Source organism: Pelophylax lessonae (assembly GCF_965119305.1).
Source record: "Pelophylax lessonae genome assembly, chromosome: 5".
NCBI classification, from domain to species: domain Eukaryota; kingdom Metazoa; phylum Chordata; class Amphibia; order Anura; family Ranidae; genus Pelophylax; species Pelophylax lessonae.
Genome location: NC_138772.1, coordinates 66,406,256 through 66,420,854, shown reverse-complemented (window position 1 = coordinate 66,420,854; position 14,599 = coordinate 66,406,256). Strand labels below are relative to the sequence as shown.

General features: G+C 40.9%; 1 protein-coding gene across 1 annotated transcript in view; it reads left to right on the top strand.

Moving 5' to 3' along the window:
- The window catches only part of CUBN (cubilin), a 439,455-nt gene that overhangs the window by 147,729 nt on the left and 277,127 nt on the right, over positions 1-14,599 (top strand). The window contains exon 23 of the mRNA XM_082257511.1: positions 11,891-12,077. Within this exon, the coding sequence (XP_082113637.1) occupies positions 11,891-12,077 (187 nt within the window). The remainder of the gene's footprint in view (positions 1-11,890; positions 12,078-14,599) is intronic.

Below are 14,599 nucleotides of genomic sequence, written 5' to 3'. Positions count from 1 at the left end.
AACTTTTTTTTCAAAATGTTCGGTCTTTTTTTGTTTAGAAAAAAATAAAAACCCCAGTAGTGATTAAATACCACCAAAAGAAAGCTCTATTTTTGTGAAAAAATGATAAAAATGTCATTTGGTACAGCGTTGCATGACTGCACAATTGTAATTCAAAGTGTGACAGCGCTGAAAGCTGAAAATTGGCCTGGGCAGGAAGTGGGTTTAAGTGCCCAGTAGGCAAGAGGTTACTACTCTATGAATCATGGATTTATTGATATGTTTAATTGTAAAATAATGATGCCTTGAGCCCATAGGTGTATACTGTATATGCAGTGTGAGATCTTCTAAGGCACTGTTACCTCTGACTGCTGGTCTCACCAGATTTGGGGTGAGATTGGTGATGTCACTACTCTGTTGATCACTGTATCTCCTTGGTGGAAAGGAAGCTGTACCTGAAGGCCTGCAGTGCAAAGATCTCTCTGCTTCATTCATTCTGTGTATTCCTCAAATGTCTCTTGCTGCTTGTTGATCATTATCCCACCAGTCATCAGATCACCAGTCAAATGGGGGGTAGCTCATGAGGAAGCAAAGCCATATTACCACCTCTACACAGAGATACAGGAGTTATATTTGGAGAATACCTGTAATGAGTGGAGACCAATGACCGACAACGTCAGGCAAGCTCAGTTCTAAGGTCTGCGAGAGATAGGAAATTCTGAATTACTAGACCAATAATTGGGGTCACAAGCCAAGTTCGGTGCAGGAGAGAGTTTCGTAGTCAAGGGCACAAGCCAAGGTCGATATAGTTGGGGTCACAAGCCAAAGTCGTTTTCCAAATAACAATAGAAGTAACTCAAGTAGTATGCAGAATCAGACCACAATTATCTGGCAACAGGAAGTGCAGAGGCAAGGCTTATATAGGAAGTTCATGGGAAGAGCAAGGAGTTCAAGGTTCATTAGCAATCAAAACACAAGGCAGGGTTGTCAAATAGATCAGCCAGGATTGTCCAATAGATCATGCAGTGCACTGTCCAGCATCCAAATTGCTCAGCGAGAAGAATCAATGGAAGACACAGAAGAGGTCCCAGGTTCAATCCCAGGTCCTGACAGGTAGATTTACTAAAACTGGAGAGTTATAGTAAATTAACCCCAAAGTGTACAATGCATAGCTAGTCAGCAATTAAGAAAAGGTCAGCTACAGGGAGTCCACAGTAAATGCTGGTGAAGTTCATCTTTTGCTTACCTTTTTGAGCCCGGCTTCTACAGTACAGGCCCTCTTTAAGAGCTTTGATCATACTGTCCTCACGCTAAACACTCCATTTTAGCTTGCAGGCAGCTGTCAGTTTTTTCTGTCATAAGCCATGGTTAGGAAGGCAGTGTATGTGCATTTCAGTTTTCTTTTTCTTTTTATGTAGAACTATAGGCAAAACTTTTTTTTTTCCATTTTGGATAGGGTACGGGAGAGTTATAACCCGTGTCAATTTATTTTTTGCCATCTGTGTCCCATTGCGGAGATTTCTCTTCACTTCCTGTCCCATAGCCAAACAGGAACTGAGAGGAAATCTCTGCAAATTAAGGGATTTCCCCTCGATTACGTTTCTGGGGACAACCCAAAATTTGGAATGTTCTTTTACTTTCACTTTCAGTGATAATGGTAAACAGGGCAAATAGAGAGAGGGAACCTCCTTAATGGGAGTACAGACAGCAATAAAAACTGTCAGGTGTTCTAACTCCTCTCCGTTCTATCCAAAACTAAAAAAAAAGTTTTGCCTTAAGGTATACTTTAACTTTATTTGAAGTGCACAAAGTGACACTTCAGTCATGTCTTTGCTCCACAGCACGTAGTTTTGCACTGCTGTGCCATGACGTGCAAATGTCTACATTTTACTGCAGCTCACTGAACGCTCTTTCGGGTTGCATTTCAGTGCGAACAGGGCACAAAGAAAACAATTGTTTTCTATGTTTCGCTAGCTGAGACTAGCCTTTATCCAGTGTGGACAATTGTTTTACAGTGGTCACATGTTTGGGAGCCAGTCCCAAAAGCTTCCGATCATTAATGAGGACTAATAGCTGTCATTGACAGCACAGTCTCTGTGCTGGGAGCATGCAGTGAGCATGCTCTTAGCACAGAAACATCAGCAGTCCAGTGGTGCATATGTACGGCAAGTGGGAGTTAAAGACCACCCTTTTGCCACTACACATGAGTGTTATGTGGGAAGCAACAGGCTAATTAAACAGCAGCTGCTCACATCAAGCGAGCAAAGTCATTTCCTTTAACCAAAATTTAATACTTTTGACTTTTTCCGTGACACGTACTGTAGTATCGAATTGTTCATTAGAGGACATACAATTGAAGTGAGTCAGATGTGTAATGGTCAGGCTGGATTCCGGCACAAGGAGTTAACAGAGGAGATGGAATTACGAGTGAAGAGGTGGAACAGCCGCAGTCTGGTTCCCACATTTACTGGGTTCTCTGCCAGCCATGGCTGAACCACTGAAGCCTAAAACAACTTGTATTCAGTGCTGATTATTATCTATGAACAGTCGTACTACAATAAGCGCAGAATTAAAGTGTATGTATAGCTAAACCTTTTATTTTAGTTTTGGAGTAGGGAAAATGTAAAAACTCCTGTCAAAATTTTATTGCTGTATGCTGCTGGAGAGGTTTTACAATTTCTGTTTGTCTTGCTGACCATATTCATTTTGTTATTATTATTAATATTTTTTTAATGAGTCGTGAACAACTTTTATAAAACCCAAATATGGGATGAGGTTCCCCCCGGATTCCTTCCCCAGCAGTATTTTTATCTTTTCCAAAAGTCGGGGCTGGTCGAGTAATGTACAGAGCCCTGTTCCCATTTTGTATATTCTTCCAGTGGTGACTGATCCTTGATGATGCAAAGAGAAGTGCTGACATGAAAAATCAGCGCTGCTCTCTATATCTCTACACTACAAGTTCAGGGGCTGTAGTGATTAACCCCCAGGGGACAGGTCCATGATACCTTGCACTCACGATATGTCCTCAGTCTTCTGGTTGAATGAAGCTGGCCTTCATTCCACTTAAAAGATTGAGGACAATAGCACCGGAGAGAAGGGGAGTGCCAACTAGATAAAGGAAAGCCTGTGGATGTGGTGTATCTGGACTTTGCGAAGGCCTTTGACACCGTTCCGCACAAACGCTTACTGTACAAACTAAGGAAGGTAGGTATGGACCATAAGGTGAGTACCTGGAAAGAGAACTGGCTCCAGGGGAGAGTGCAAAGGGTGGTGATTAATGGGGAGTACTCGGATTGGGCGGGTGTTGAAAATGGGGTCTCCCAAGGTTCTGTCCTGGGACCAATCCTGTTTAATTTATTCATAAATGATCTAGAGGAGGGGATATCTAGTACAATCTCAGTATTTGCGGATGATACTAAACTAGGCATGCCAATATCTTCTATGCAGGATGTGGAAACCTTACAAGCGGACCTGAACAAAATAATGGGGTGGGCAACTACTGTACATGGCAGATGAGGTTTAATGTTGAAAAATGTAAAGTAATGCACTTGGGTGCCAGAAACCAGAAAGCAAGCTACTCACTAGGGGGGGAACCTCTGGGTGAATCTAAGATGGAAAAGGACCTGGGGGTACTGGTAGACAACAGGCTTGGCAGTGGCATGCAATGCCAAGCCTCTGCAAGCAAAGCCAACATAAAGAGATTATTCTCCCTCTCTACAAGACTCTGGTCCGGCCACATCTGGAGTATGCCGTCCAGTTCTGGGCACCGGTCCCCAGGAAGGATGTGCTGGAACTGGAGAAAGTCCAGAGAAGGGCAACAAAAATAATTAGGGGAATGGAGGACATCAGCTATGAGGAAAGACTACTAGCACTGAACTTATTCTCTCTGGAGAAGAGACGCTTGAGGGGGACATGATATCAATGTACAAATACTGTACTGGCGACCCTAGCATAAGGAACAAACTATTCAGAGAAAGGAAATACAATAAGACACGTGGCCACTCACTAAAACTAGAGGAAAGGCGGTTTAACCTTAAGGTACGTAGGGGGTTCTTTACTGTCAGAGCAGTAAGGATGTGGAATTCTCTTCCGCAAACAGTCGTATCAGCAGGGAGCATCGATAGTTTCAAAAAACTATTAGATGGGCACCTTAAAGACCACAACATACAGGGGTATACAATGTACGGTTAACAGCAAACACACACACACATCATAGGTTGAACTGGATGGACTGATGTCTTTTTTCAACCTCATAACTATGTACCTATGTAACTATGATTGTTGCAATCCAAACTGTCTTTTTTTGCCAACACACAGGCTACTTTTTCAAAATATTTTTTAACAAAGCTGGCCTTTAGTTGGGCTTTACTGTATAATTAACCATTAAAACCACAGGAATGTACAAAATCCAGGGAGTACAAACATTATAGATAAAAAGTAAGGACACGTGCCTCTAAACAGTATATTGCAGGTATGCTTTTTGCTCTCAGCTGAGACAGGTGATCTGAAAGGAGCTCTTGGTATTTTCTCACTGAATTTCAAGGCATTCAATTTCCAGATTGGTATTGAGTGTTGATTTATAACCATCTATTGATAGCGACCAGCAAATGCCAATTTCCCTCTTTATTTGTTGTAGTAATTAACATTTCTTCACAGTTAGTGCCGGGTCACACTTGTGTGATGCGGGAAGGCTGCGAATTTGCAGCCTGTTCCCGCATCGCAAACGCACATCTGACAGTTCACACTGCCATATGCGATAGTCTGAGGGTGTCAATGAAAAGTTAACGACACCCCCAGTTTGATCACATATCGCAGTGCAATCTGACAGTTCGCACAGGATCAGATCGCACAAGTATGAGCCACTGTGCGATCCGATCCTGATGCGGCTGAAAAAATGCCTCATGTGCGACTTTTGTGCGGGTGCAGTGCGAATTTAGCCATACAAAGTGTATGGCTGAATTCGCACTGCACATCCGATCGCATGTAATGAAGGAGCAGTGCGCTCCGATATTACATGCGATCGCCGCACATGCGGAAGTGTGAACCGGCACTTACTAATCTTTACAAAAATGAGGAATTAAATTCTTGTGATTTATACTCTATTGTGCACATGGGGAGGAGTATGAGAGGTCCCTGAACCGTCTCCAGAGATCCTCATGCCCCTCAAGGAAGAGAATTTAATTTCACCGGTGCAGATAGTGGAGGAATTGGGCAAAGAAATTAAATATGACCCCCAGAGATTCACATGTTAAAAGACGAGAGTGTGAAGTCAGTGGGGGCACCCACCCATTCATTGTGGTCAGTCTGCAGTGGGGAAACCGCTTTCACAAAAAGAAGAAGATTGCAGATATCACTATACAGTAGTAGTGCCAACTACTACAATTGTCAGCTTCCTCAGTGGCCCCTCAGGTATGAGATATGCATACGTACATAGGCCAAAGCTGGACCAGTGTAAATATGCAACAGAGATCATAGCTGGAATTTAGCATTAAATAACCTTACAGTGAAATATAGCCATAATACATAATAATTCCATTGACATCCCAGGCCTGATAGAACATGAAAGCGGAGTTTACGATTTACGTTTAGATCCCTGTCATTGGTTAAACCACATTTAAAAATAACATGCTTATTTTAAAATGCCAATTGAAGCATTTCATTATAAGGCTTTGAAGGTTACTTAGAACACAACAAAACTGATATTCAGCCCTGGCAATCAGTAGACATTTTGGAGTCTTCATATTTTGCTTTGCATCTTTTAAGGTTCTTTATGGTAAAAGCAAGGAAGCATAAACGCCTCTGTAGTGTAAAATAATTTGCTGTACTAAACAAAAATGCTGTACTTGTAGGAAAAACAATACACAACATACAGCGTATCACAAACTAGCCATACAGTATACTATGCACAAGCTATCTATCCTTCCTAGCAAATTAGCATGGAAAATGTATGCAAAAGTTACTTAACTTGGGCTATAGTGTAGGATTAGTGTAAGTCCTATGTGAAGTTCCCTTCTTCCACTCTTCCTGCTGTTGAGTCCTTTTTTCCCTCCCCCTACGTCCTGTAGTATCACTTCCTGTCTTGAGCTCATGAACCAGTCCAACAAGTTCATTAGCTTATAATAGGCGAAGCCTAGCTTCTAAAAACATTACATGAAATTAAAATCATTCTACCATTTATACTACAAGAATTACTAATATAGCTATAGCAACACACCTGAATTTGTTCATTTATTTTTCATAAACTAGTGATAATGTAACATCGAGGTATAGCTATTTTTGACTTAATAATCAACTTATTATTATTTCATTATTTGTATGGTTGTTCAGGGAGGTTTTGGTTTTGGATGTATTTTGGTTATTTAAACTGCTGGAAATCTCCTTTTGAATGTGACTTTTAGTTTAAAAAAAAAAAAAAATAGGGAGAAGAGAGAAAATTTCACGCTAGAAAATTGGTTACTTCCTAGGACTGTTTGGACTTACATCAAGACTGAGTCAAAAAGTTATATTCCAAGCTACATTATCATTATAAAAGTATAGTAATTATAAAATAAAAAAGTATGACAAATTAAAAAAACAACCATCACCACCCCAGAGACAACGTTGTCTAGACCAACATATACAATAAAAAACATCACAAGTGGCCACCTGTAGGACTGACTGATCAGGATGCAGACATTCGCTATGCCTGTCAGTCCTCTTAAAACACCTTCTAAATATGTGAAGGCCAGTACTTGTAATAAAATGCTGTTGGTGCTGATTGCCAATCTATCAAGATGATATTGTTAATGGGACCTGTTTATTTGTAATGACTGCTTCTCATGATCGTATAGTGATTGCAATCCTTTCCTGTCAGTTCAGTTTCACTCAGTCTGAATATATGCCCAAATAATCCCAGTAAATAACCACTTTCTGGGGTGAAGTTTTCTCTCTTCCTCTATTTTTTTTTTGTATGCTGTTGGTTTGGTTACATGCAACTACCCCTAATATGTGTATGTATCCACCAGACAATCTTATTGCCCTAAAGTAACAATTATTATTAATGACTTTTAGTTTTCCCATCAATTTAGTCACTCTTGAACTTCTCAGCAGGTAAAAGATACAGAAGATTTGTTTTGGACAAGAGTCAGAGGCTGCAGATCTGTAAATAATCACTCAGACTTTAAAGTGTTAATAAACCCACAACAGTAAAATCAGTCTGTACATTGCCTTGAAAAAGTATTCATAACCCTTGAAAATGTTCACATTTTGTCATGCTACAACAAAAAACATAACTGTATTTTATTGGGCTTTTATGTGATAGACCAACAAACGCAAAGAGGCACATAATTGTGAAATAGAAGGAAAATGCTAAATGGTTTTCAACATTTTTTACAAATATCTGAGAAGTGTGGAGTGCATTCGCATTTAACCCCCGTTTGTTCTGATACCCCTAACTAAAATCTAGAGGAACAAATTGCCTTCAGAAGTCACCTAATTAGTAAAAAGAGTCCACCTGTGTGTAATTTATTCTCAGTATAAATACAGCTGTTCTGTGAAGCCCTCAGAGGTTTGTTAGAACCTTAGTGAACAAACAGCATCATGAAGGCCAAGGAACACACACTACAGGTCAGGGATAAAGTTGTGGAGAAGTTTAAAGCGGGGTTAGGTTATAAAAAAATATCCCAAGCTTTGATCATCTCACAGAGCATTGTTCAATCCATCACTTGAAAATGTAAAGAGTATGACACAACTGCTAACCTACCAAGACATGGCCGTCCAGCTAAACTGACAGGCCAGACAAGGAGAGCATTAATCAGAGAAGCAGCCAAGAGGCACATGGTAACTCTGGAGGAGCTGCAGAGATCCACAGCTCAGGTGGAAGAATCTGTCCACAGGACAACTATTGGTCGTGCACTCCACAAATCTGGCCTTTATGGAAGAGTGGCAAGAAGAAAGCCATTGTTGAACAAAAGCCATAAGAAATTATATCTAAAATTTGCTGAATGCAACAGTTTTTCATGAGCTGTAGATATAATAACTTTTAGCAGGAAGTTCCCCGAGACCTTAAAATTATTTTAGGGCTCCTCTGTGTTTTAAAGCTTAAGAAAGGCTGTCGAATGTTGCCAAGTTAAGTGAGAAAAGTAGGTTTGGCTCTACAGCTGCAGATAAAAATAAAAAATGGGTTTCTGTTGTGTAATGTATCATTCATCTTGCTGTAGTTTCAGTACCACTAATGTATACATTGAATAATCTTATGATTTGCATTTTTGTTCTGCTTAACCGGTTGCCGACCACACGCTGCCTATTTACTATGGCAGTGTGGCTCTCCCAGGCAAACCAACATAGGGCTACGTCAGTGGCGCGCCTGCAGCTAGGGAAAGAGCGCAGGGAAGCCGATGCAATGGGCAGGCGGCTCGGATTACCGCCTGACACCCGCGATCGCTCCCGCTGAGAAAGAAGAACGGTCAGCTGTTGTAAACACAGCCGACCATTCTTTTCTCTGGAATGATCATAGAGCCCCTGTGATCCTTCCATATAGGATCACATGTCTCTATGGTCATTCCACAAGCCACGCCCCCCACAGTTAGAAACACGCCCCCAGGTACACATGTAACCTCTAGATCACCCACAATGTTAACCCATTCCCTGCCAGTGTCATTATTACAGTAACAGTGCATATATTTAGCACTGATTACTGTAGTAATATCACTGGTCCCCCCAAAAGTGTAAAAAATGTCAGTTAGAGGTCCGATCTGTCCGCCGCAATGACGCAGTCCCGCAAGAAATCGCAGATCGCCTCCATTACTATTAAAAAAAAAAAACAATAAAAATGACATAAATCTTTCCCGTAGTTAGTAAACGCAATAACTTTTGCGCAAACCTATCAAAATACGCTTATTGTGATTTTTTTTTTTTTTTTTTACCAAAATTATGTGGCAGAAAACAAATTGGCCTAAAATGTTAAAAAAATATAATTTTTAATTTTTTTTTGGGAATGTATATAGCAGAAAGTGAAAAATATTGATTATTTTCAGAATTGTCGCTCTTTTTTTGTTTATAGTGCAAACAATAAAAATTGCACAGGTGATCAAATACCACCAAAAGAAAGCTCTATTTGTGGGAAAAAAAGGACATTAATTTTATTTAGGTACAGCGTCGCACGACCGCGCAATTGTCCGTTAAAGTAATGCAGTCCCGAATCGCAAAATAGGGCCTGGTCATTAAGGACGAAAATCTTCCGGTCCAGAAGTGGTTAATATCAATATGGTATAAGCAGAAAGTCCCCTTTAATTTTGGAAGGGACATTACTTTTTCCGACACACAAAATAAAAAAATAGAATGTCACGCTGAAGTAAACCAGTAAATACAATTTGTTTAAAATGATCATAGAAAGAGAAATGTCACTTTAACTGATAAAATGGTTGGAATGCGCAATCTTTAGACCCACTCAAACCAAGGCCTGGCAGTGAGGATGTGTGGACGATCTCAGCCAGACTTAAAGGTCACCAGGAATATTTTAATTCTAGCTCACATAAAAATGACATTATTTGTCTCCTGACCTTCCAGATGTTACCAACAAAGAAATTGTTCTACTTTGTGCAGTTAAAGTTGTTAAGCCATGCTATATAGGGCTGGACTTGTGCCTGGCACACAATGTTAGATGGAGCTTAGCATATGCTGCAGAATCAAAGAGGTTCTGCAAGTGACTTCATGCTAAAGCCCAACACGGGGGAGATGGAGAACGTTTACAAGCAAAAGTTATAAGCAGTTTTTAGCTTAGTGGAATGAGGTTATTTATATGAAATTGCTGGAGCTAGTTACACCAATGTGATGAATGTGTGAGCTCATACCCTTCTGTGCTCTTCTCCAACTGTTGAACAGGAATTGGTTTGTGCTATACCAATTTTCTGTAAAACTATTATCATTATTATTATTATACAGGATTTATATAGTGACAACAGTTTGCGCAGTGCTTTACAATGTGAGGGCAGACAGTACAGTTACAATACAATTCAATACAGCAGGAATCAGAGGGCCCTGCTCGTTAGAGCTTACAATCTAAAAGAGAGGGTCAAGTGATACAAAAGGTAATAACTGTGGGGGATGAGCTGATGGAGAAAATAAAAGTACACGTGTTAGGTGGAGGCAGAAAAGGCTTTCCTGAAGAGAAAAGTTTTCAGGGATCATCTAAAAGTGGATAGAGTAGGACACAGGTGTCAAACACAAGGCCCGCGGGCCAAATCCGGCCCTCCAGGCCATTTCATGTGACCCTCGCACCTCTCCTACAGCTGCAGGAGAGCTCAAGCCCCTGTACTTTTTGCTTTCTAGCAATGCCTACAACTTCTTCCCAGCAGCTGCACAAGATAAAGGGGGTTCACTGTGATGTAAGGGAGGGTGAGGGACTCAACTTCTGATGGTGGTGAGGCTCTTAACGTCTTATGTAAGGGTAGGGGATGCTCTGAACATCTAGTCTTACAGATACAACTGGGCCTGTTGAGGGCAATCATAATGCTGATGCGGCCCGCTATTAAATTTAGTAGGACACCCCTGGAGTAGGAGATAGTCAGACAGATTAGGGTAGGGAATGGAAGAGGCTCTGGAGAAGTCCTGGAGGCGAGCATGGGAGGAGGTGAGGAGGGAGCTAGAAAGCAGGAGGTCTTGGGAGGAAAAAAAGAGAATGATTTGGTCATTAATTTGAGACTAGGCTAGTGATGTAGCTGGGGGCCAAGTTGTGGATGGCTTTGTAATTTATTGTTAGTACAGTATTTTGAATTTAATCCGTTAGGTGAGTGGGAGCCAATGGAGGGATTGGTAGAGAGGAGTAGCAGACGCTGAGCAGTTTGTAAGGTGGATGAGCCTGGCAGCAGCATTCATGATGGACTAAAGGGGGGAAAGCCTATCTAGAGGTAAGCCGATGAGAAGTGAGTTGCAGTAGTGGAGGCGAGAGATAAATAGGGAGTGAATCAGGAGCTTTGTGGTGTTATTGGTTAGGAAGGGGCGTATTTTGGAGATATTGTGGAGGTTAAGGTGGCAAGTTTTGGAAAGTAATTGGATGTGGGGCTGGAAGGAGAGTTCAGAGTCCAGGACTATACCTAGCCCCTAGGGATGGGTTGATAGTTGTTCCATTGATCTTGACAGAGAAGTCAGGAGAAGAGCCTTGTGGGGGAGGAAATGTTATGAGCTCAGTTTTGGATAGATTGAATTTGAGAAAGTGGTGTGACATCCAGACTGATATGTCGGTCAGTAAATCTGATATTTAAAAAAAAAAAAAAAGAAAAGGAAAAAAATAATAATGTACACTTTCGCTATCCTAAAAATAATTTAATGTGATTCTACTGTCAGCTGATAAGGGAGAGAGGCAGTAATGTTTTTGGTGCTCTGATGTCATACACCTGGGCACCTCAACAGGGCAGCCGCTCGACACTAGACATAGGAGTAAGTGGAAATCACTGGAGTAACGGTGTCTACTCCAGTGCTATGCAGCTTCCACGGGGATCTCTCCAGGATGGTATATACATATTTACATTGGTCCAAGGTGGATCAATGTAACTATGTAAACATTGTCATATCTAAACCACAACATTAAATGGCGATACAGTGTCATAAGATCAATTAAGAAAACAGAAAGTTATGGGAAATCAAAAATGTTAAAGTTGTCTTTGAAACATAAGGTGAGAGTAAATTTTCTATAATAGTAAAACACATTCTGGCGACAGCTGTCTCTGAAACAGGAAACTAAGGAAAATTTCTCCAATGGAACAGAGTAAACAAAAACCCAAACTTCCATGCTAATACTTCCGTGCAAATTCCACTGAAAAATGTATATATACATACACTTAAATGGAATAAATGTTGTTTATAGTGTACACATGTACTGTAATAAGTACATTTACTATGTTTTTATTGATTTTTGGATTATTTTATTTTCCAGCCTGTGATATGGCTTATACAGAAGCAACGGGTGTATTTACCTCGCCAAACTATCCTGCTAACTATCCGATAAACAGGCAATGTGTGTATACAATCACCACCGAATTTAACAAGCAGATCATGCTTAACTTCACCGATTTCAAGCTAGAAAATTATGCACAGTGCAGCAGTGACTACGTGGAGATCAGGCAAGTAACAACTTTTACTTAAGGTAAAACTAAAGGAAATTTTTTTTTTTAATTTTGAATAAAGTAAAGGAGGGTTATAATCCCTGTCAATTGTTTTTGTCATCTGTGTCCCATTGTGGATATTTCCCTTCACTTCCTGTCCTATTGCCCAAACAGGAAGTGAAAGAAAATTCCTGCCAAAGTGAGGAAATCCCTGGTTGTCACCAAAACTAGTGTCCCCAGTGGAAGATTTCCCTTCTATTCCTGTTCTGGAGAAGACTCCAAATTTCTGATCTTCTTTTACATTCACGTTCGGTAGAACAGGACAAATAGAGATGATAAATCCCCATAATGAGGACACAGACAGTATTAAAAACCTAACAGGGCTTTTTAATCCCTCTCCACTCAGTACAAAATTGGAAAAAAAAGTCATACTTCAGTTATACATAAAATGTTTTAAACGTATTTTATGGCATGACCGAAGAAAAATTACAATTTAAATTAACATTTTTCTATTCCTGATTACTTGACTGGCTGATCGAGGTGAATCAAATTGCAGAGCTTAAAAGGGGATCCAAAGGTTGCTTAGAGGAGTCACAAGACTCTCAGTAGTTCAAGTGACAATGATAAAGTCTTTGTAAAATGAACAGCATGCAGTCTTATTTCATTATTTTAAAGGCTAAGCCCACCTTTATAAAAAATTAAAAATGCAAATATTTTTGCAGATACAAAATATGCATTTATTTATTTTTTTTCACAGCAGCTTGCAAATCATTGCATCTGTGATCAGTGGATCGCAGATGTAATGCCAGACTTCTGCAAACTTTTTCTCCAGCTCTCTAAGTGCCACTTTAAGTTGGAGAGCTGGAAGAAATTTCAATGGACTACGAAGGCTGTGATGAGGGTTGGGGGCTCATTTGCACCAAGTTACATTTTAACCCTATAAATATGGTACCATGGGCAAAAGATGGAGTTAGCCTTTAAAATAATAACCACAGAACATATTAGGTAATACAGTATCTCACAAAAGTGAGTACACCCCTCATATTTTTGTAAATATTTTATTATATCTTTTCATGTGACAATACTGAAGAAATTACACTTTGCTACAATGTAAAGTAGTGAGTGTACAGCTTGTATAACAGTGTAAATTTGCTATCCCTTCAAAATAACTCAACCCACAGCCATTAATGTCTAACCTGCTGACAAGAAAAGTGAGTACACCCCTAAGTGAAAATGTCCAAATTGGTCCCAAAGTGTCAATATTTTGTGTGCCCTCCATCATTTTCCAGCACTGCCTTAACCCTCTTGGGCATGGAGTTCACCAGAGCTTCACAGGTTGCCACTGGAGTCCTCTTTCACTCCTCCATGATTACATCATGGAGCTGGTGAATGTTAGAGACCTTGCGCTCCTCCACCTTCGCTTTGAGGATGCCCCACAGATGCTCAATAGGGTTTAGGTCTGGAGACATGCTTGGCCAGTCCATCACCTTTACCCTCAGCTTCTTTAGCAAGGTGTGTTTGGGGTCATTATTATGTTGGAATACTGCCCTGCTGCCCAGTCTCCAAAGGGAGGGGATCATGCTCTGCTTCAGTATGTCACAGTACATGTTGGCATTCATGGTTCCCTCAATGAAATGTAGCTCCCCAGTGTCGGCAGCACTCATGCAGCCCCAGACCATGACACTCCCTCCACCATGTTTGACTGTAGGCAAGACACATTTGTCTTTGCACTCCTCACCTGGTTGCTGCCACACAAGCTTGACACCATCTGAACCAAATAAGTTTATCTTGGTCTCATCAGACCACAGGACATGGTTCCAGTAATCTATGTCCTTAGTCTGCTTGTCTTCAGCAAACTGTTTGCAGGCTTTCTTGTGCATCATCTTTAGAAGAGGCTTCCTTCTGGGACGACAGCCATGCAGATAAATTTGATGCAGTGTGCAGCGTATGGTCTGAGCACTGACAGGTTGACCCTCCACCCCTTCAACCTCTGCAGCAATGCTGGCAGCACTCGTACGTCTATTTCCCAAAGACAACCTCTGCAACCTCTGGATATGACGCTGAGCATGTGCACTCATATTCCTTGGTTGACCATGGCGAGGCCTGTTCTGAGTGGAACCTGTCCTGTTAAACCGCTGCATGGTCTTGACTACCGTGCTGCAGCACCGTTTCAGGGTCTTGGCAATCTTCTTATAGTCTAGGCCATCTTCATGTAGAGCAACAATTCTTTTTTTCAGCTCCTCAGAGAGTTCTTTGCCATGAGGTGCCATGTTGAACTTCAGTGACCAGTATGAGAGAGTGAGAGCGATAACACCAAATTTCACACCTGCTCCCCATTCACACCTGAGACCTTGTTGTAACACTAATGAGTCACGTGACACCGGGGAGGGAAAATGGCTAATTTAGCCCAGTTTGGACATTTTCACTTAGGGGCGTACTCACTTTTGTTGCCAGCAGTTTAGACATGAATGGCTGTGTGTTGAGTTATCATGGAGGGACAGCAAATTTGCACTGTTATACAAGTTGTACACTCACTACTT